This window comes from Hippoglossus hippoglossus, chromosome 16 (assembly GCF_009819705.1).
Source record: "Hippoglossus hippoglossus isolate fHipHip1 chromosome 16, fHipHip1.pri, whole genome shotgun sequence".
In the NCBI taxonomy this organism is placed as follows: Eukaryota; Metazoa; Chordata; class Actinopteri; order Pleuronectiformes; family Pleuronectidae; genus Hippoglossus; species Hippoglossus hippoglossus.
In genome coordinates this window covers 15,676,843-15,700,088 of record NC_047166.1, presented here as the reverse complement: position 1 = coordinate 15,700,088, position 23,246 = coordinate 15,676,843, and the positions used below count along the sequence as shown (strand labels likewise).

General features: G+C 41.4%; 1 protein-coding gene across 1 annotated transcript in view; it reads right to left on the bottom strand.

Annotated features, from left to right (window-relative positions):
• The window catches only part of LOC117776851 (transmembrane protein 65-like), a 38,132-nt gene extending 17,874 nt beyond the window's left edge, over positions 1-20,258 (bottom strand). The window contains exons 1-3 of the mRNA XM_034611196.1: positions 20,068-20,258; positions 19,338-19,655; positions 3,567-3,611 (exon numbers count right to left, since the gene is read on the bottom strand). Coding sequence (XP_034467087.1) covers positions 3,567-3,611; positions 19,338-19,614 — 322 coding nt within the window. The 5' untranslated portion in view covers positions 19,615-19,655; positions 20,068-20,258. The remainder of the gene's footprint in view (positions 1-3,566; positions 3,612-19,337; positions 19,656-20,067) is intronic.
• Between the last annotated feature and the right edge of the window lie 2,988 nt (positions 20,259-23,246).

The window sequence follows — 23,246 nt, the reverse complement described above, 5'->3', positions numbered from 1 at the left end:
AAGAACAGCTGTTACTAATCTTAGTGTACAGATTTTAGTTGAATCCATTTGATCACAGAAAATATAAAATTCATCCCTGGAAATGAATGTAATGTTTTGTAAGATAAGTCTAAATATCGGAGGTAAAGGTGACGCTGAAGTAATTGGAGTCATGCAGATGTCAGTCTCCTCCATCAGTATGCGAGGGCCATGTTTAGCTTCAAGTTCTTTATCTATGGATCAATGTTTCACTTTGGTACAAGGCCACAGGGTGAAGAACATATTTTAAAGTTTCTCAACCTTGAATTCTCAGACGTATGAAAAAAAAGGTACATGAAAAATAGGAAAACAGTTACAGGAAAAAAGAGAAAGAAAGGAAATTTGGATCAGTAAAATCCATGAGTCTGCTACATATTCGGCTAATCCTTTAAGGGTGGGGGGTGCCAATCCCAGCTGACATTGGGTGAGAAGCTGACGACACCCTGGACAGGTCACAAGCGTATCACAGGGCCAACATACAGAGACAAACAACCATTCACCCCTATGGACATTTTAGAGTCTCCAATTAACCTAACCCCAATCTGCATGTCTTTGGACTGAAGGAGGAAGCCTGAGAAAACCCACACAGACACAGGGAGAACATGTAAACTCCACACGGAGAGACCCCCGGCCGAACCAGGAATCGAACCAGGAACCTTCTCACTGTGAGGCAACCGTTCTAACCACTGCAAAACGTACATACAGTACATACTAAAATACAGCGAAACAGTAAATTAGTGGCTATGTTATCACATCGTATTTCTCCTGTACGTTCAAGGCTGTTGGTACAATTGGCCACTTCGGAGGACGGCAGCAAAACAAAACCTGAGCCTTGAATCTCAAACGATGATCTTTAGTGTAAACGATGTCATAGATATCAAGCATCTTATTTTTCAGGCTAAAGGAAGCTATAAAAATGTAAATATGTCGACAATGTATACAGTATGTCCCTATGCATTCATAATTCAGGCCCTGTGTGTGTGTGTGTGTGTGTGTGTGTGTGTGTGGGCATATCAGATATATATTGTACTGTTGGTGCTGTGAAAGGGAATTCTAAATGTCAGCCTGCGGAAGGTTCTATTCTAGTTGAAGTTCAAGTGAAGTTCACACTGGTTCAAGTAGCTGCTGAAAGTGTAATTGTTTGCTTAACGCACAATAACTGCTGAATAAATTTTGTGTTTATGGTGGTTTTCCTGCAGCAGCTCCCCTTCAATATCCTACATACTGAGATGTATTACTTTCCCCGTTTGATCCCCGCTGCACAAAACACCTCCTCACTCGTATCTTGAACACAGGCGTCTTGAAATGCCACACCAACTCTGACTGAATTCTGAAGAGCACTTCAGCTCGTCTGAATTCAATCCTGGTGTTTAGTTTGGATACTTCTGCAGGAAAAACTAACTCGAACTCAACACGTCTCAGCAGCGGAGATATTTTGCCTCTCACTCCTCTGGTTTCTTTCTATTTTAAAACATTAAACATCAACTCAAAGCTTCATTCTCAAACTAAGAGTGTCCATATACAGGTTTTATGACAAAGGGATTCCCACCACTTCCCTTATCTCCCCTGGACTCAGCTGCTCCAAACTTCATTACCTGTTTTACATATTAAAGCCTTTAAGGACAATTCTTTCAGGAAATTAAAAATGGACTCCTCTGGCTATGTTAGTTCGAATGAAACAACTAATTGTAAAGCTGTTCGGGGAGTCAACTCTTAAAGTCTGTTACTGCTCACACTTGGAAGTCTAAAACTTTAATTGGTATAATTCAATATATTGACAAGTATAATATATATAAATAAATGACATAGGGCATATGAGACTGAAGTTTATGAAACATCAACATGCTCCAAATTGCATGCACACTTCATTAAATGAGCCCTAACACACACAATCAGTTTTCCAGCTTATTTCGTGATCTTTAGGTCACAGTGTTATGACTCCAGTGTTTTTACACTAATGGAAAGTCAAATTTTTTCAACATGCATAACTTCCATTGAGATAAAAACCAGGCAACAATACACACAGCAACACAAAGACTCTGCTGAGTTGAGGAAAATTCATGAGCGCTGTGTTCAACACCGTTGCTGTAGTGACGGCTGCTTGAAGTTGTGTTTTCTTTACTGAGGAGCCAAAGCAGGAAAACCAGCGTTGCAGTGCAGTGGAAGACCAGAGGAGATTCTGTATTTGTGTCTCTGCCCGCAGACACACAAAGATCTCACTATTTAATGAAAGCTGTGAGCAAGAAAGACAAACACAAGGTGATGAATGACGATGTGTTTCCAAGCTTCCAAGGAGGAGGAGGAGGAGGAGGAGGAGGAGGAGATTGGAAAGTCTCAGAGGTTTGAGGTCATGTCCGTAACTGAGCAGCGTAAAGTGAAGGATGCCTGCACCAATATTCTGTTGTGTGTGTGTATGTGAGTGTTTGACCTTATATTCTTAGCAGCACATGCTCTGAAAGTCACTGTACTACACTGAGCCTCTTCACATAGAAACCCAGCACATCACAAACATTACTTCAAGAGCTTTAAATTGCACGTCTCATGTAAATAAATGTATCCGAACATTGTTAGGCCATTATCTACAAATTCAGTCTATTTTTTACTGAAGTGGTATGGAAGAATGAATGAATGGAAAGAACAGATGGGATGAATGGATGGAGAGATGGATGTGCAATATGTTGTTCCTAATCATTTATAGAAGACAGGTAATCATAAAAACAACAAGAATTGGGTCAAGGGCTTTTGGGGTTTGCTGACTACTTCGCTCTATTTGTCATTTCCAAGTGCTAAAAAACAGGTCAACTGGACTTGGTTGAGTTTCTTGAAGACGTTTCCCCTCTCATCCAAGAGGCTTACTTCAGATCTAACTGACTACTGAGTCCCAGGTATTTGACTTGTCGGGTCGTTAGGAGTCGCTGAGGTTTGGTGTGAAGGTGTGAATTGCAGTGAAACTTCCTGGGGATGGAAGTCAGGACTGTGTTGCATGTGGCTTGTATGTGATAGGTGGTGTCTTAAACCTCCTCCTCTGTTCAGAGATAGTTTCTCTAGTTTGACGTAGATGGCTTCCTTCACTCCTCTTAAAACCATCTGCCTTTATTTGTCATTACAGTCATGAAGGAAGACAACTACACACATGAGTGGAAACTAATGTGAAAAAGTAAATAAACCTGCTGATCAGTTTTATTCGTATTAAATTAAGTTTATGTTTTATCCTACAGTACCAATTTGAGTCGGGTGCAATAACTAATTAATGTCTGTTCACAAAAAGCTTATCTTAGCTTAACTATCAGCCAAGTTCATGCACAGCACGTTCTCTGCTTTCATTTGGGGTCGCCATGGAAACAAAGATGATGTATGAACCACTGCAACCTGCTCAGTAATTTCTAATAAAGACCAATCCTTCAGTGCTCTTCCTGGTTGAATGAAGGATAAGTCAATAGGTGGTCGTCTTACAATATTAATAATATACTTACCTTAACCATCACTTTATCAACAATGAGATACACACACAAACACACCAAGATTCATAAATAAATTAGACTTATTACCATATCTTAACTGTGCTGAAGTAGGTGGCGCGATTTCCAGCCGCCCTGAAAAGAAAAGAAGAAGAAAATGAATTATAAAGAAGGTACATGTCCTTTCACCAGGTTTTTAAAGTCAGCAGAAATGTCACAGAGTTCTTAAATGGCAAAGCTTATCGGTCGGGACCTTTAGGACAGAGTGAGAGATAAAAAGAGAGGGAGAGAGGGGGAGTGAGGGAGAAACGCAGCGTGTCAGAGGGGATCTAGGAGAGTCAGAGAGAAGGAGGAGAAAGGAGCGGCTCCCTCGTTGCCAACTCCTCGAGGGTGACATCAGAAAATGATAATTCTGCATCAGAAGAGTGTGTGTGTGTGTGTGTGTGTGTGTGTGTGTGTGTGTGTGTGTGTGTGTGTGTGTGTGTGTGTGTGTGTGTGTGTGTGTGTGGGACGGAGTAAAATATTTTAGTTTTCTTCATTCATATAATCACGTTTTCAAGCAATAACAGCATCTAACATAACATGTGTGACAATAAAACGACGTGAGATCTCATCACAGGTTTCTGACAGCGTGACACTGAAGCTAACGGGCTGTGACGTCGAGCTGCGACGAGAGGGCCCAGAATAAACCACGTGTCAGACTGGATGTGACACAATCAACGCAACGCTCGTTTTACTGTGAACTCGTACGTGGACAAGAGGTTATTAAACTGGTTTTAGGGATGAAAAGACAAGTCATTATTATTTCCTCTGCAGGCTGCTTGAAAACTGACAAATTGCTGTGATGTAAAAGTGGAAAATGATGAGTCCACGTACTGAATTCTGTTTCATCTTCTACAGGTGTTGTATAACCACGCACATGCAGAGGCACAATCAGCTCCAAGCTTTTCATAATGAGGGAAAATATACGAATCTGAGGAAAAGATTTCTTTGGCATCTGACATGTTTCTTTTTTATCTTGAATACACTTTGACTTTGCTTTCACTGAAGCAGCTTTCAGAAATGCACTAAACTGGATATTCTCCTGAAATCATCAAGAACACAATTGCTTCGGATATTCTCCGGAGTTTTTCCTGCCAGCCTTTTAGGAGAAACTCTGGATAAGGTCTGAGTGAGCCCATGTGAGAATACAGCAGGAGAATGTACAGAGAACTCAAAGCAAGCAAGTGGCTGTGTGGATGACGTTTCTCTAACACGTGGCAGACGCAATACTGAAAAAATAAAACAGTTAAAAAATATCTCAGGATGAAAAAGAGGAGCCGTGCATGTAGAAGACACTGATATTGACGTCAACTTAGAAAGGCAACAGGTTTTAAGAGCTTTTAGTGATAAGGGCCAACGCTGGTGTGATTTCACGTGTGATTTCCACAGAGGGATATAAATGTCATGTCCTGCCTCCTACATGCTCTACTCAGGCGCCAACCCTCACCTGAACGCTGTGGAGATTTTCCTGCTGTTGTGAAAGCACCTGACTTAGACGATCTCCAGCTAGGTTTTATATATATGAAAGGCAAATGTTGGGGACCAAATTTTCCAGACATTATGCAGAGTTGATTGGTTGAAAACCATTAACGTTGTCCTTTGCAGTGATTGCTTGAATTTCATTTAAAAGTCAAACTCATTCCAGGTTCTGTGTCTTGATTCTGGTACAGCATGAAAATTGTGAACACAGTTTTGCAAATTGGAGGTAAGACTGAAGTAGGAAAACGACTAAATGATTTAATAGAGAAAACTGGCAAAATTAACCACTTGATCACATCCGAATCCAGGCGGCAAAATAAAATCAAATGGAAGAAAATAACCATCTGCCTTGTTTCCTCCACCCTGTCGGCTCTCCCCTCCCATCTGCTTCTCTTCCCCCTCATTTCCATTCAGGAGTCAGTGTCACATTACAAGCTTCCTACTCCAGCCCTCATCTCATGTTGCTGACACAACAACGCACAATTGTCCACCTCAGTAAACTGCTGACACATTCGGTACGTTCACCGTCAGTGCTCATGCTCACGCAAAGTCATTGCCTTCACCTGAATCTCCTCCTCCATTTGTGCTTTTCTTTCTCTAATGTCCTCATGAACGCTGTTAAATCCACTATCTCATTTCGCAGGTTTTTTGAAGAGGCATGAATTCTCCCACGACCAGTCAGAAAGTAACTGGCAGTAGGCGAGCTTCACGTTTGCAGAAGACTAATGGCTCCAGCGTTTAGGCAGCAGAACGTGTTTCTTTCCACTAATCACTCATCCAGGGGTTGTTTGGGGATTTAATTAAATGCTTTGAATGCAGTGATCCTCCCATGGTCACCAGTGAACAAACGCTGTCAGAGTAACTGCTGCCTCTACTTCACAACTGTCCTCTCTGAAGCCTCCTCTGAACAACCGCTGCTGGATTATTCTCAGCAGTCACATGACACTATTATCTGTACGCCTCCAGAAATGAAATAACTCGCTGTGGATGTCATTAACAATTGATATACGATACAGAGGGATCTGCTTTTTCTCCTCTTGTTTCAGATACAAGCATTTATTGCAACGGTGGTTTCACAAACAGAACTTAATTAAAAAACTGTAAGTCTTGAAGCAGTGATGACTGACAGCCTATTTTTTTAATTTTGACTTACAGACAGTAAACACAGTATATTATTGAGTCTCTTCTGTCTGTAAATAGACATTATCTGACGCCCTTGGGGACAAACTAAATGCTCAATAGTAAAAAGAGAAAGAGGTTTCTAAAGAAAGTAAAATCGGCCGACTTATGAAAACGGCATTTTAGCAGAAGTGAGGAAAAAAGGTGTTAAATGATTGAGTTTGAATCAATATCAGACGAGTCAATCCCACACCAATAATTTATGAAGGTCAGTCAGATTAGTCATTTACAGATGGGAGGGTCGAGGTGTCAAACTGTGGGGCTCCGTCTCACTATCATTCACTCCTGTGTGTTCTTGTGCCCTGTGTTTAGCTTTTTCTGCAGCATTTAAGAAGTCGACCTTCTCCCTACAACATATATGTTCTCACCAATTCTTAACATTAGCCCCTAGGAAAACAATAGTAATTATCACTGGTAAATCTGGTGTAGTTATTGATTGTCACTAAAACCTGCTCACCCTCAAGGACTGAATGTATGGGCTATAGAAATACAGTATCTTAACCCCAGGGTTAAATGTTAACACTGGCACTCTCTGGAATTCCTTTGTGAGATGTAAGAAACAGTTTCCTTATATTTGTACGTTTGCCATAATTTACAAACATGACATACCCTGTTATGATCCATATTTGTTTAGATAATTTTTCATAAGAATTAAAGGGATCAAGCCACAAGAGATTTGAGAAATTTAAAGAGATATCATGTGCAAACAACAATGTATTTTTACAGATCTCAGAACATTAAAATTGATTAAAAATGAATTGAGCCTTATGATCATGAGAATAAATCCCTCTAATCTGTCCCACTTAATCTGAAAATAAATAACAATGCAATATATCGTCTGTAGCCCGACACAGAGGCCAGTTCCTGCCATATTGTTCCATCATTTAAAAAAGAATGAGACTAAATTCCAAAAGTTCATGAAAACTAAAATGAGAAACGAGCAACAGAATTTCTCTCCCAATCCTTTGAGTTTCACGGAGGCATTTATTAGCACTTGACAGTTGACATGAATATCTATGGTGGCCAGAACTGCTGGTACAAAGTATTGATTGCTTGGAGGTTTCAGAGCTGCCGTCTCCAGAAAATCCAATTTCAAGCGACAGGAGTGGTGAAAACATTTAATGGGCTGTGATAAGTAGCTAACCAGCAGCATGATTAAATACCAAAGCAGCCAAGTTTCATTCTTCTCTTATCTTGTGGCCTCCTACTGCAGAATCAGCCACGAGGCAAGCAACTGGCGCTGGCATCAACACGATGCGTCACCATGTCAGCTACAACTGCTCCCTGAAGCCTACATGGATAAACAGAAGTGGTCAGCAAATAACTGTTGCACTCCAAATGATGAACGGTCTGTGTCCCCTGCTCAGAGAACCAGATGGTAATTTACTGTAAAAGGCTCAATAAGAAAAACTTGTTCAGGATACAACCAAATACAAAAGTCCATCTACAAACATTTTCAGGTTTATTTGCTGGTTTGATTTAGTTTTAGTTTACTTTTTAAACCTCCTATTGCATTTTCCATATGTGAAAGACAAACTCAGAGTTCATGTATGAAAAAAAGCTTCTGTTTATAGAGCTAAACCAATAACAAGCTCTCTTTTGCTCTGATTGCTTGAATTCTAGATAGACACACCTTTATGTCTTCGTTTTGCCTTGAAAAAAAAACATAGAAGTGGGTATAGCGTAAAAAATAGTGAACAGAGTTTTGTCAATTGGATAAGTTTGTGAAAAACCAAAGAGCCAAGTTCTTTCTCCGCAAAAATCATGATGAGCTTCCTTCGCCCAAATAAAAATGACAAATGGAGCCAATAGGATTTTCTGAAAATGCAGGCCTTTAGTGTTCCAGGGGCATTTTTCATTGCAGGTCTGTGTATAGCAGTGCAGTGCGGTTTGTGGGCATGCCTCTGTTAGTGTGTGTGTCTCTGGCTTTATCTAACCAATGTGGACGAAGAAACATCCGTGTTTTCCCTCTGGATTTTATTGATTTTCAAGTTGCACACCTCCTCACAGAGAGAAAGGGATTCTCATCATCTGAGAGCACTTTTAAAACCACAGACTCTTCTGTGGTTTCAAGTGTGAGTGTATACGCATGTGTTTGTCTGTTTGAATCAGTGTCACCTTATTTGCATTTTAGGGAAACACCTATGAGTGTGTGTGTGTGTGACTGAGCATAGATGTGCACAGGATCAATTGAGTTCCTGCAGAAGAATGAGAACAACTGCAGCCATTCATCAACTGTGCAGCACTTTGCTTTTCTCCTATGATATATGAGACGGAAAAGAGGAAATTACACAGCACACACACACAATGTGGGCCAAGGCTGGAGCAGTCGTAAGTCAAAAACAAAAGGAATAGGGACAGGTTTGTGGAGCAAAACAACTTTTTTTGTGACAAGTTCTTAACTGTCCCTGAATGTGTGATTGGATTTTACACAAAATCCTCATAAATCCACCAAGGCCAAATAGTCCCCTTAAATTCAATTAAGCGGAACCAAAGTGCGCACACACATCGATATTAGTTTCAGATTTCTTTTCCATCTAGATCCATCAAAAATTTCCTTGGAAATTGTTGAAAATGTACAAAAAAAAAAAAGCCTTATCTTGCAATGTTTAAGAGTGGGATGAAACATAATTAGATCTGTCCCCTGATTCAGATCCGCACCAAAATTCAATGAGTTCTTCCCTCAATCCATCGAGTAGTTATTGTGTAATAAAGCGTACAAACATATAAACCAACCAACAAACTGACAGGGCTGAAAACATAACTATATAACATAACTAATATGTAAGGAAATTCACCATAATGTGTATGAAGTAATCCACACTGAAAGGACTATAGTCTGAAGTAGTGTAGAAAGATTTGAGTCGATGTTAATCTCGTGATTTGCATATGAAAGTTTATTTGGTTGAAACCTTTCTGTGTATCTGTTTTTAGACGTTCAGACTTCTTTACGAGTCTCAGGAGTATAACGGAATAAATCTAAATGTCATATCACAGCTTCAAATACTGTTTGTTGGCTGAGAGAACATAATGAGTAGAGCTCAAAGTAAAAGCAGTCGTCACCTTTCATGTGAGGTACGTTTCTCCTTTGAGCTCAGTGAACTGTGTTTGGCAGGGTCGATTCCAACAGTGGTAATTAAGGCAGCTGCAGAGGGCCTGAACAGCACACAGACAAAGATCAAGTACAAATATTCCCCTGATGAAATGTAATTCACAAGAGGGGGGAAGAAAAAAGGGAGAATAGTGTTGTTCCTATTTGTCTTATAGCTGGAACTCGGCCAAAGGAGCAAAGAGAAAACAGGGAAATGATTTTAAATGCTGCCTGAAATAACTCACATCCACACTTTACAACCACACCCCCCAGCATCACACAGGGATGAAGGCTCTAAGAGACCACGCATTTGAAACGAATGGTGAACACCCTCTTCACATGTTGATGGTGATACACACCTACAGAAGTTTGCAGTAAATGTAAAGCTCAGTTTTGGTCTCCAGAGGATTTAGATGCTGCAGGATTCCTCTGCGTCACACCAACACTTCTCAGTCCTGGTGATGAATATAAGTGTGGCATGTTTTCTATCTGTAGTTAATTGCAGTTGATTGCATGTGGCCTCCTAAGTGCCAAGTAGTCGGGGATCAGATGACTCACAGAGACAGATGGTTACTGACCATGGTCCTGACTCCTTTTAAAGATCTTTTCTGGCACATTATAGCAGCGGCACAAGTGTTGGTATTCTGTTGTTGCCAGACAAAATGTCTGCAGTGAAAAGGGTCTGTTGATCCTAGTGTGAGACGATTGTGCATCTTTATGAATGGCTTTGCTCTGTTTAGCTGTGCCCACACGTTACTGCACACAGCAGCAGCAGGAGGGATGATAGCATTCATTGTGACTGCGGCGTCCCGGCTGAATAACAGCAGCAGATAAAACAGGAGGAGCAGTAAAGAAACGAGCTTTGTCTTGAAAAGTGCTTCTGCACAACATTTGTTTTGCAGAGAATGGAAGAAGCTCTGAGTGTGACCCTCTTAAATAACCTGAAATAATCAGCACAGGACAACAGGAAAACCGGCTTTAAATCAGACCTGGAGTCCTGAGGATGAGTCGCCTGATTTTTAATGGTACACGAGGGAGAAAAAAAAAAAAACTAAACACACATCACAAGGTGCAAGGCGGTCCGGAGTGATTCAACAAAAACAAAGAAGAGCCTGCACACTTATGCCACATTAATGTTTTAATGTTGCACTAAGATTTTAGAATAAATACCAAAAAACTGCTACAGCCAATATTTTTAAAATTAGCAATAGATCATGTCAATATATTGGAAAGAGACCACCAACAGTGAAACCAACAAACCGACCTCACCATCTCCTGACTCTGCTGTTCTCTTCAGCTCTACTGAGCCTTTTATCATCTTTCAGCTCATTGTTTGGGTTTTTGGTTCCTTTACTTTGCAGTTTTTCTCTTCAGTCTCTGACTTCAGCCTTGTGGGGCTGTGGTGACATCAGACGTCACTTAAAATCCTCTGAGCAGCTCAGGTACAGACCAAGGACAAGAGCGGGCAGGTTTGATGAGTAATGTGCAGTGGCACATTTAGTAAAAGGGAGCGACAGAATGAGAGAAAGAAAAAATTTGAGGGGCAAGACAGAAGAGAAATGGACAAGAAACGAAAGAGGTGACAAGAAGTGCGTATGTGTTGTCTTTAAAGGTCATGTTGTCCATCCCTGTCTCATAGACGCTGAAGCTCACGACCTCGTGATCGAACTGACGGGCTCACAAAACAAAGGCAACCTTGAATATTAAACACATCCCGCAGCGCATAACAACATTACTGAGGCTTCCGTGGTGCCTGTGTAATTGAATTCATGCCTTGATCCATCTGTTTAGGTTTCATGAGAAGGACGAACAATATGCAAAAAATAGGTTTCTTTTATTCATTATTACACAGTCTCTCCAGATTCAGTATTCAGGCTCCTTCAGACTTTGCAGCGTTTATAGTGTGGTAAATTCAATTTAAAGAAGAAGTTGTTTACACTCCACAACCAGTAAAATAGAAACAGTTTTAGAAATGCAAATTGTAAATTGAAAAACTGAATCCTTCATTTATAAAAGTGTCCAGACTCTTAATTCAGTTCTTTGTAGAAACCTCTTTGGCAGCAGCTGCAGCTTCAGTCTTCTTGGTTCAATCTCTCCAGGCTCTGAACACCTGGATTTGGCCAGTTTATCTCTTTCTTCCTGACAGATTCTCTCACACAGATTAAATGGGAAGCGTCCATGAACTGTCATCTTCGGGTTTCTCTACAGACGCTCTACGGGCTTTGTCTGGGACATTCAAGGACAGACAGACAGACACTCGTCCGGAAACCGCTCCAACCTGTCTTGGTTTTATACTCCAGGTAATTTCCGGGGCTGAAAGGTGGACAGTTTCAGGTCGTCTTCAAGGACCTCTCTGTATTTGGCTACATTCATCATTCATCCCTAAATTCTCCCTGGTCTCCCAGTCCTTGCTGCTGAGAAGACCCCCCACCACTGCTTCACTGTGGGGAAGATGTATTAGCCAGGTGATGAATACTGCATGGTGCCCAAATGTTGTCATGCTGTCAAAATTCCTGCTGTTTGACAAACTCCAAGGTGGCGGTCATGTGCCTTTTACTCAAAGTGCTTCTGGTGAGTCTGATTGATGGATGATGATGCCGAGCTGGTTGTCTGGCAGATTCTGTGCTAGTGACGATTGGGATTTTGGTTACCACCCTGACCAAGGCCCTTCGCACCCGGTTACCCAGTTTGGTCATACAGCCGATTCTGACAAGTCCTGACGTGGTTGCAAAATTCCTCCTCTTCACATTTATTGAGGCCACTTTGCTGGTGTAAACACGCAGGGCTTCACAAATGGTTTAATGCCCCTGCCCTGATTTATTGCCACTTCATTGCTTGGCTTTTGTCCTGACATACATTGTGAATTGTGGGACTAATAAAACCAGGCGTGTGCCTTTCTAAAATATGTCCTGTCACTTCCATTTATGACACCTCCAGGACTTTCAAAGCAAACAGGATGCAGCAGTTTGAGGTGACACCCGGGACGTCTGAATATTTTAGCAAATGAGATTAAAGTTTTTGATTTTTAATACATTTGGAAACATTTCAATCACATTATTATGGGTTATTGGGGAGATTGGTGAGCAACAATAGCACATTTCTGGATTTATATTTGAATCTACAAGACAACAATGTTTTTTTTAAAGATTGATTAAAGCTTGGAAGTTGTTGTTGTGAATGTTTGAATTTTTGAAAACCCCGACAGGCAGGAAGTGGGAAGGGAGGGGAAGGGTTCACGAGACATGCGGCTAATGTCAGGCTTAAACCCGCCGTCGATATCCAGTGAGTCAGACTCACATAATAACTGCACTGCATGAGCTGAGGCAGAATGAAGAAAAGAAAAGCTGCTCCTCTTCCTCAATACATAAAGGAAGATGCCTGGTGGTGACGGGGCGCAGCTTTCACCGTAAAAGATGGAATATAACATCACTATGAAAGCAATCTAATGTGCGCTGAATATATTAGGCGTCTCTTTGAAATGCACAAACCTGAGGATGAAAGAAATGGAAGCTTTAATGGTGGATTCATTACACTGAGTCGATTAAGATGAAGAAGAATTTTTGAACACTTCTAAACAAATGGTTGTTGGAAAGGAAGAAAATGAAATGAACGGCCTCCCCAGCATGAATCTCGCTCAGCAGTGCAGTAAGAGAAATTGCCTCCATGTGGTCTCATCTCATGTTTTCCTTTCCACCAGCAGCCTTGTGGGAAAGCCACGTTAGAACGTCCCTGAGTCACCGTGTAACCCAACGCTCAGGATCACCAGATCCAGATGGACCAGAGGAGGATTTATTCACCAGTCTGCTGCACCTCTCCTTCACCTCGCTCTCCATCTGCTCCTCCTCTCTCCCGTCTTTCGAACATAAAGATACATTTATATGCAAATATATGCTGCCTGTCGGAGAAAGAAAGCTTTTCCTACTTCTTAAAATGTGTATAGATCAGCATGTACCGCCCGGTGATACGGATTTAAATTCAAACTAATGCAAAGAAGCTTTCAACTGTAACAAAGGAGACTCCAATTTTTTTTATTTTCTGTCTTCTTTTGTTTTTCTTTCGTTTCAGTTTTCAGTAAAAACATTTTCAGCCATTTTGCAGCTTATGCTATTCGGCATATTAGAGGATAATCGATCACATTTCGGGTTTGATTCCTGACGATCGTGGGGGCGTGGCCGCTTCAAGGATGATCTGAACGGATGGCCAAATGATCCCATAGTGTGAAGGGTTCAGGGAGGCTTCGAATCGTAAGCATCAAGCGTGTTTTATTAGAAACCGGGGAGACTCGTGTGGCATGACAGAAACAGCGATTGGGCCACTGAGCTGAAAAAATTGAGAGCGAGCTGACTGGAAACCACCTGGATGTTCCGTACCTGTGTTTAGAGCAGAAACATGGCTGCATACAGTGTAAATAAGGCTTTTGTTTCCCGTACCAGGTGGACATTGGAAAAGGAAGGAGAAATTGTGACGAGAGTATTATTGCTCTTTTATTTTGTCAGCTCCCGTGTTATTCTCAAGTCACATCTGACCATGCCAGTTTCTTTGAGTTTCTCTGGAATCACCACCCAGAAACCATTTGTTTAAAGGCCCTATGTGTGTTCCTGTGTGTGGACTGGATTGTCCAGCGTGTGCGTTCTCACGATTGGAATATTAAAAATAGGTTACATCTGCTCTTACATCTGTGGTCTCGGTTTACATTTTGAAAATCCTCCAGTGTGCTGCAGACATTAGTGCTAAAATTCAACAACAACAAAGTCTCATTTTCCACTTCTCGTGCTTCATTGGTTTTTACGATGTTTATCAGCTAAATGCGATTCAGTGTAAATGATATGGTGCACTGAATGAATCTGGAGATCCTCATCATCATTATTACAGTGGAGCCACAGTGGAGCCGTCTCTCATTTCTAATAACTTTTTTTTTGTATTAATGCACCAGCATTAATAAATCATTTCTTCTTTACCATGAAACAACAAAGAAAACCCCTCGAGCTCCACACTGCTCGAGGGTCAGTGATGTAATAGAGTTTTAACGCTGCACTATTTGAACTTTATTTTTGTCTATTCGTCTATATCTTCTCAATTTTGGTGATATTTCTTTCCATTTCTGCCTTGAACTAAAATGACTGACCCGATTGTCCCAGAGTGGTAAAACAGGTATTAATATTCATATTAAAATATCTGAGTCATTCTGCAGCAGTCTCATTAAAGAGAAGCTCCCTGTTTGCTTTGACTTCTCCCCTCTCCATCCTTTCTTTCCCTCCTGTTTACTCCTCTCCTCCATATACCTTCAGCCTTTAACCTCACTTGTTTCCTTCAGATTTTACTCCATCGCCTCTCAGGTCTTGTCGTTTCTACACAAGAGGTCGTTAAACCTCTGAAATGGACCAAGGCTGCATTTCCACAAGCCTCAGAAACGAGGGTGCAGGACCTTCGCTGGAAATCGCTGCTCCCTCGGGCCCTAAAAAGCTGAGTACACTTTTTTTGCAGAAGACTTTAAAAAAAACTTTTCAACCTTTTCAAACAGTGAAATGGAAGTTCAGACACAGAAACTGGATAAAGACCAACGGGCACCAGCCCAACCGACCTGAACTAACACTTCCAAAGAACAGCAACCCAGATGCGGGCCACTTCAGGCAGGGATGCAGCACTTCTGTCCTTCTTGTGGCTCGAGTTGCACACTTAGCAAATGTGGCCCAAATATCACAAAATAAATGTGGGCGAACATGCAGTGCTCTAGGAACGGTGTAGCCTGAATGGGAACCTGCATGTGGTAAATAGTGAATATGGCCCAAATAGCAAAAAACTAATTTTTGGTTGACATTAAAAAGCACCAATCATCCATCTCTGCCGATATGAATCAGAGAACTTTGGAATGTATGAAAAGATCCTTCGTGATGACAATTATTTAAAAAAATCCTCCAACTGTTTTCTTTAGCTCTGTGGAGCGATCGGCATCAGCTCGTTGTTTTTCTGCCCACAGCTTTCATCTTTAATATTCTGGTTCACTCTGACTGCTCTCGTCATCAGAGTTGATATATTTTCTTTTTGCCACAGCGGGCAGCTATAAGCAGAATAAGCTCTGATAAACCCACTGTGGGAACTTCCTGCCCGGCAGCACCAAACGGCACACAGACAAACTCAGTGACTAACTGGTGAACAATGAGGAACATTCACTCAGGAGGTGGAGGAGAACAAAAGCAGAGCTCAAAAGAGATGGATTTTTAATTTATAGTCACCCGAGACACAAACTCAAAATAAATGCTGGCGTTGTTCCGTGTCTATCATAGACTATAAATAAATATGTATGACACATCTCTACTCTTCCTCTCATTAAAATCAAGCTAAAAGATCCTGTCTCGACCAATCATATCCGTCGAATCATTCAATTATGAGTTTCACCCCGTTTTATAGCATCAAATATTATATTTAAACTTTAAACACTAGAACGTACATTTGGTGAAAAGAACTATGCAAAATGACAGAAACCATCCCGTTTTTAGTTTGGTCCATGTCCCGTCCATTAAAAGGAGGTGCAGCCATCCACCAGGTGGCGATCAAGATGATTTGGTTTCACTTTTGGGGAGCTGTCTTGTCTTCCATCTTTATATACAGTCAACCCGTGGTGACTACAAGGTGTTTAAATAGGCAACTATTTCCTAAAACATGCATCATATGAACTTTATAAAGAGATTAAATGTCAATGTGGAGTTTCCAGCTTGTTGCGCGGCCTCTAAACGAACAAATCATTGATTAATTCAGGTTTAAAAGTGAGACTTTTACTGCCTTTGGGTTTCTTACAGGAGCATAAAGATCAGGCTTTAAAATCTTAATTTCACTTAGTAATACAAAGTGTGCCTCTCATTTAACAGCACAATGGAGCATGGGAAGGAAGCTGAATGTGCTCTCAGTACAAATGGACACCACCATCCTTCACTGACAGCCCTGCAGCACACGCCATTAACCTCAGAGAACTGTCCAGTGATGAGATATGTCAGCGGAATTCAACCACACCCAGCTTCTCCTCCACTCAGCCATCCTGCATACAACCGTCAAGAAAATAAGGGTTTGGCTTCAGGTGTCCAGCAAACTGGGCAGAGATGATGGACGCTGATGAGCCCGTCAAAAAAAAAAACTCCACCTCTCAGTCAGCGAGTGTGAGAGAGTGTGTGAACCAGTTCAGCAGTAACTGACTCAGCTCGCCCACAGCCCATATACAGGAGGTAAGAGAATCCCTGAGGTCTTTTATAGCATGAAGGTGAGGATGTAAGTCAAGCTGCAGCCAGGCCGGCCCCATAGGTGAGAGCAGAGGAAAGTACACGTCCTCTGGTTACAGTCACTTCAGTGCACCCCCCTCACATTATTTTCAATTGCAGTAGAGAAAAGAAGTATGGAGCTTCAATGGAGGCTGACATTTGACAACAATTACAACAGCTCTGCAGCAAAACGTCAAGTCATCTTGCTTTTACAAGAGACAAATGTTTGTTGTTGTTTTTCTTTCCTCTAGTGTGTTGTATAGTTTTTTTGTCAGTAAAAGATCTGCAAAGTTAAAAAGCACAAAGTTCCTCTCTCTCACTTCGCCAGTAGCCAGCCAAGACTTCCGTATCACATTTGCATTATGCATGTCTTGCAGCTATTCTGCCACGCCCCCTACGCCTGCTCAAGCAGTTGACCAATCACAACAGAGAGGGCCAGCTGGCCAATCAGAGCAGACTGGGCTTTATCTGGAGTAAGGAGCTAAAACCAAGTGTTTCAGACAGAGGCTGAAAAGAGGAGCTGCAGCACTAGACACTATAAGGAAAGGGATGTGTTTTCTGAACATTAGAGCAGGAAAACCTTTTCAAGCAATAACCCAAATTTTATTTATAATATGAGCATAATATGTTCACTGGTGAAGAGGGTTTTTAGGCCCTTTCGTGCCACATCTTCCATTGGTCCAATATGGGTGAGAACTTTCATGAAGTACCCTATCGGCATCTAGGGCCTAACCAGTGGAGGAAAGACCACCCTTGCCAACAGACAGTGTGGTACACCAGGAGGACTTCTTCAAGCTCCAAGATCTAACTGAAGTTGGTGAAGACGCTTTCAGCAGTACACTGCCACAGTGACAACTGTGAATATAACTGGGTTATTTTTGTTCACATGGAGAGAGGTGACCTATATGGGCCTGATCAATAATGTATGGATCCATACCATCACACGCAGCTGACAGCTGCATGCTCCCATCACTCACTTATATTTATTGCTGTGACACAAGATGAGGCTGAATCTACATGTTAAATAGGAGCCTGACTGATTTTGAAAACAAAGAGTTTGAAAACAAACTCTTAAGAATGATATATATATATATATATATATATATATATATATATATATATCAACCAATACATTGGTATAGGAAAGTTTGTACTAATATCAGCATCACCCACCAAAATTCATATCTTTCAGGTTCTAATAAAAAGTAAAAAGTATTATTTTTTTAATTTATGTTTTGGGAGAAAAACAAAACAAAAAAAAATTAAATCTTGTAAAACAAACAAACAGATGGAACTTTTCAAGCCACAGTGTCAGAGGGATAATAATATTACTAATGTTAACAGTGACACTCTGGGCTGTGATGTATGTGCATGTCCTTGTCTGGTGATTATTATTCACAGCCTCACACGCTGTACAGTGAGCAGGGACAGTACAGACATGACACTATTCAGAGCAGCATATGCACGTATGTTCAACATTCAGCAGAGTGTTGATATCTGCTTTAAAGGAACAGCCTGTACAGCCTGAGTATAACATCTACTGAGTGGAACACATCATTAGCACTAAAATGGCAACTCTGAAATGGGAAATCGTCTCTGCAGGGAATCATTGGTCCGGCATGAAACCAGAAATGAGAGTAAACACAAACTTATTCCTCACAGAGCTGAAACAAGTTGAGCTGAGACAAAGCAAAAGATGCTTTATCTTTTACCCACAAGTCACAGGACTCATATCGACATTTTCACCGACAACACTGAAGCAGCATTGATTTCCAGTAAACACTTAATATATAATATTCTCAATGGCTTTTAGGCTGTTTGTTGTTTGTCACTGTTCATTTCAAATCCAATATCCGATAATTCAGCGGCGATGAAACACAAAACCATGAGACAGAATGACGAGAAGCTATTTTTAAATATAAACTTCATACTCTACTGCTGGAGAAAAAGATCTCAGAACAGCATCACTCTCCCAGAGCCTTACATGATGTAAAGCCTTCATCCTCACTCATGTCCTCCTCCTCCTCCTCCTCCTCCCTGCTCTCCATCTCAGTATTGATCCACTCCCTTTTTCTCTCTCCCTATGTGGGACATCCCCTGTGCTCCTCCTCCTCGTATACTGTACTTTACTCCCATAATTCAACTCTTATGTTTAATGAAACATCAATGCCGTGCTCATGCTGCAGACTGCAAATGTAACTGCTGCGACATCGGACCATGCAGCTGAAAGCGCTCCATCGTGGAGAATACGCTGAATACGCAGCTCAGCACCTTGTGGGGACTGGACTGGTCAGGACAGGTCATAAAGTCTGAAATCTTAATAAGCAGATTATGCAGAATATGCAGAAGGCGAGGGACAAGAGTTTGGAACTGGAAGCCTTCTGGTTTCCCTCTGGTTCCCATTTCTAGTCGGACCAATCATGCTTGAGCAGGCTTTAGTTGCAGGTAGGAGATTACAGTGTAACTTCACAATGTTATAATGACATAATAAAACACAAGGCTCCTACCAGAGTTTTCCAGCTCCGAATGTCAGAACTTCACCATTAAACCATGAAACCCTTGATTTCATATTAATTTACTGGACTATGATCTGCAATAGATCATCACCATGGTGCAAAAACTATTCAATCCATGAATTTATCATTTATCATTATCAATGAGGTATTTTCCAAGAAGCTCATGCCATTAGAAGCTGCTTTTCTTATGATTCATAAACTAAAGTTATGGCTGAAAGACTGAAGCTTGAATCAGCCTCTAATGTAACGTGGCTCATGAGCCCATTTAGAGTGTGAACATGTTGCAGTGTACCACATCACCTACCTTGAGCTATAGCTATGGACTCGAACTTGTGCAGCTCTCGCAGCAGACAGGTGCGCTCGGTCGGGTGCAGGCTGTAGATGAACTCCTTGGCGCCCTGGGGCGAGTCGAGCGGCTCCGTGGGCTCCGGGTGCGTGCCCAGGCTGCGCCGCTGCAGCAGCGCGGAGAGCGGGGACAAGGCGGCGGGAGCGTGGCCGCTGTCGAGCCCGGCTCTGGTGAGCCCGGCGCCGGCTCTCAGGGAGAGGGCGGGCCGCAGGAGTCTCCGCAGGCAGGGCAGCATCTCCGGGGATGAGGGAGGGGAGAAGCAACGCGGAGGGGATCCTGGGGGAGAAGAAGAACATCGGGCCCGGCTATCACCTGGTCTTCAAATCGCGACACATGACATGATTTAGCTTGAATTCATCGCTGCAATGATCGCATGAAAACCCCCCCCCCCCCCCCCTCCTCCTCCTCCTCCTCCTCTTCCTCAGCCTGGGTCAGGCTATTTCAGGGCAAACCTCGGGCCTGACACCAACAACCACACATCGCTTACACACACATACACACACACTGATCCCAGCTGGTGTCACGCGCCTCTATGGAGGAGGACGGTGGAGAGGGATGCGTCAGGAGTCCTCATACCCGAACTGCAACTTGTCTAATCGGACGCACCTCAGTCGATGCTCCGCTGTCCCGCACCATCAACCATCCCCCGGACAAACCCCCAACATGCGGCCGCTGCTGCGCCTCTTACCTGCTGAGAGCTGCTGGAGCCTGGAGCCGAAAAACCACCAAACTGCTTCTGCTCTGTGCGCAAGTGAGATAATCACATCTTTGCGAGCGTAAACCCGAGAAGCTGTAACCTCTGGCTGACAGGATGCTCTGTGTGTGTGTGTGTGTGTGTGAGGGGAGGGGAGAGATGTTTTCCAATGGCTGCGCAGCTCTGCTCCGTGCGTAACTGTGACGGCACAGACGGACGCACGCAGGCTACGTTCATCTCACAGATGTGTTCATGTTAACGTGTCTTTATTCTGATCAGAAAATACTATGTTACAGTTTGTTTCTTTAAAGTACTATAATTAAAACAAATTATTTATATTACACCTTTCAAAACACAGTTAAAAGCAAAAATGTAAACAGTGGGTAAGATGTATGATTTGTTCTGTTGATTGTGATTTTAGATTTGGTATCATATGATTTGCTGATGACATTGTATTCATTTATTTCTTATTTCTGATGTTTTGTATTCTTGTTTTATTTTTCCTCCTTGTAAACACTTTGTTATGGCTTTTTTATAGTTGCTTCATAAATAGTCATTATTAATAATATTATTATGTTTTTATGTATTTATTTGGTTAGAACAACGTTATTATTATTATTATTAGTAGTAGTAGTAGTAGTATCATATGTATTTACTGTATGTGGTGCATCAGGAGTATTGTTGTTTGGATATGTATGAATTAACATGAACAATCATCCATGGGGAATCACTATGAGTTGTTTTGACCGCCTGCATCTTAATAATGGATTTTAATGTATAATATCCATATACCATTTAAATGTGCTACTATATATATGAGGAATCTTTAAAATATCATAGGATATTGATATCAGCAGTAGAGTGCGTGCGTGTGTGTGTGTGTGTGTGTGTGTGTGTGTGTGTGTGTGTGTGTGTGTGTGTGTGTGTGTGTGTGTGTGTGTGTGTGTGTGTGTGTGTGTGTGTGTGTGTGTCCATCCCTCCTCAGCTATTCAACCAGACCTCCGCCTGGAGTCCACACCCCAAGAAACTATGACACCATGTGGAAGTTATTTGTCTGAGAGGGGAAGTCAGTCAGTACCACAAAGAGGAAATCCAGTTTGTTTTAGTCATAATTTAACACTTGTTTACGACCTGTTCTGGTTCATTTCAGTTTATTTTGTCTAATAGAGTATATGAGTGTTTTCAGGCCTCTCAGAAAGGGAGGAGTAAATCTTTTATCCAAGCAGAAACTAAACTGAGTTTGGGTTTTTAAACTAGCATAGACTAGGGCGACCCCTGGTGGCCGGAATCATAAAAACAAAGTGTTCATATCCTGATCAGAGTGCAGCATCCACACATCTATCATTTTCTGTAGTGAAATTATACCTATTATATCATATTTACATACATCTTTATAGTCATAAAATATACAGTATACTACTCTTTAGTCTACTACTATGAAACTTTACCCATTTATACATAACATATACCACTTTATACTCATATTATATTACAAATACCATACCTTGCGGCTATACACTTATAATCTCCTATCTCCTCATTGATTAAGCACAAATGAAGTACATTCCATGTGCGATCATTCGGTGCCACTGCTCCTTACTCTAGTACATTTCCCCACATATCATATTTCATTCTGTATTCTCTGTGTCCTTAATTGATTTAATTTTATTCTTTATTTCATTTTTCATGCACTTTTGTTTACCTATTATATAAATCTGCTGCTGTAACAAGTACATTTCCTCTGGGTGGGATCAATAAAGTTTATCTTATGTTATATTATCATTTTAATTCAACATGAAAGAGAAGACTCACAAACAAGTTGGTCTACTTTTCCTTTCTGTCGACGAGGACTGTGTGAAACTGTGTGAAACTATAGAACTGCTATTAAATGAACCTCGAGGTGACACTATACGGTGAACCACTGAACCTTGGAAGAAAAGTTCATATTAGAGAGGTGGACACATGGAGGCTGCACATTCAAGAAGCCACAGAGGTAAAGTAAAATTGATATATATTTTTTTATTATAACGCTAAAGCTGTCATTACACAAAAAACAAATAACAACCTTTTCACTTCCTGAAACAAACTGCCTCGTAGACTGTACATGGGAGGAGAGAGAGAGAGAGAGAGAGAGGTCAACTCTCCTCGGGGTGGGGGCTGGGGGCGGGGGGGCGGAGCAATAAGATAAAAACTAAACTATAAACCAGGTTAAACTGAAAGTTCAAACCCTCACAAACTATAAACTTCTTATTCATAGGATATAGTGACATTTGGCAGCTCTGATATAATATATATATATTTATGCTAGCAATTTAAATATGACAAATTACAGGATGACAATACAAGTTTTAGACAAGTGGATGGCCAGAAAAAAAAAAAACAGAGAAAAACAAGAATATTAACATCATCAACAATATCGAGAACTGAATGCTGGGTTTTCCAAAGCAGTGACGCCACCTTTCCACAGGGGGTATGTTCAATGCCAAATGTGCTTTGTGATGTAATCCCCGGTTCTTTCGCTGCCTTCCCTCCTATTTAACCTCTCTATAATATACAATAATACACTAAACGCATGGGACATGTTGAAAATACTATAAACAAAGTGGATTTTCTTGCTTAGATGTCTCTGGGAGACTCGGGTCATACGAGGCCAGAGAGGCCAGACACTGTGGGCACCGTGCCATTTGTTCAAATCTAACAAGATGCCAAACAGATTAAGTGTTCAATGTCATTTTCACAACTGAGGTGCAAACATTTTAAATTGTAACCATCCTCAAGGTGGCTCTGCATGTCTCTCCCAACAAACTTCCCAGCAGGGTTGATGTCTGTCCAGTTTCAGCTCAGTCAATCCCAACTGTGAACAACCAGGACGTCCTGGTTAGATCCGAAGAAAAAATATTTTCTTGAATAGAAACTGCATCCCTGCATCGTCCAGAAATCTGCTCTCATAATACTGATTAAAATGTCTCCACTGCAGAACCCAGACCTTTCTCTACCCTAAGAATCTGCAGCTCAGGAAAAAAAATACACTTTCTTGCAGCATTTCTGTTATTATTCAAATACTCTCTATGCATGAGTTGGTGAAATAAGGGACTTAAAGTGAATTGTAGCGGGACAGTCGGACATTTCACTGAGGCTACAATCGGCACATGCATGAATAGATGAGGCAACTC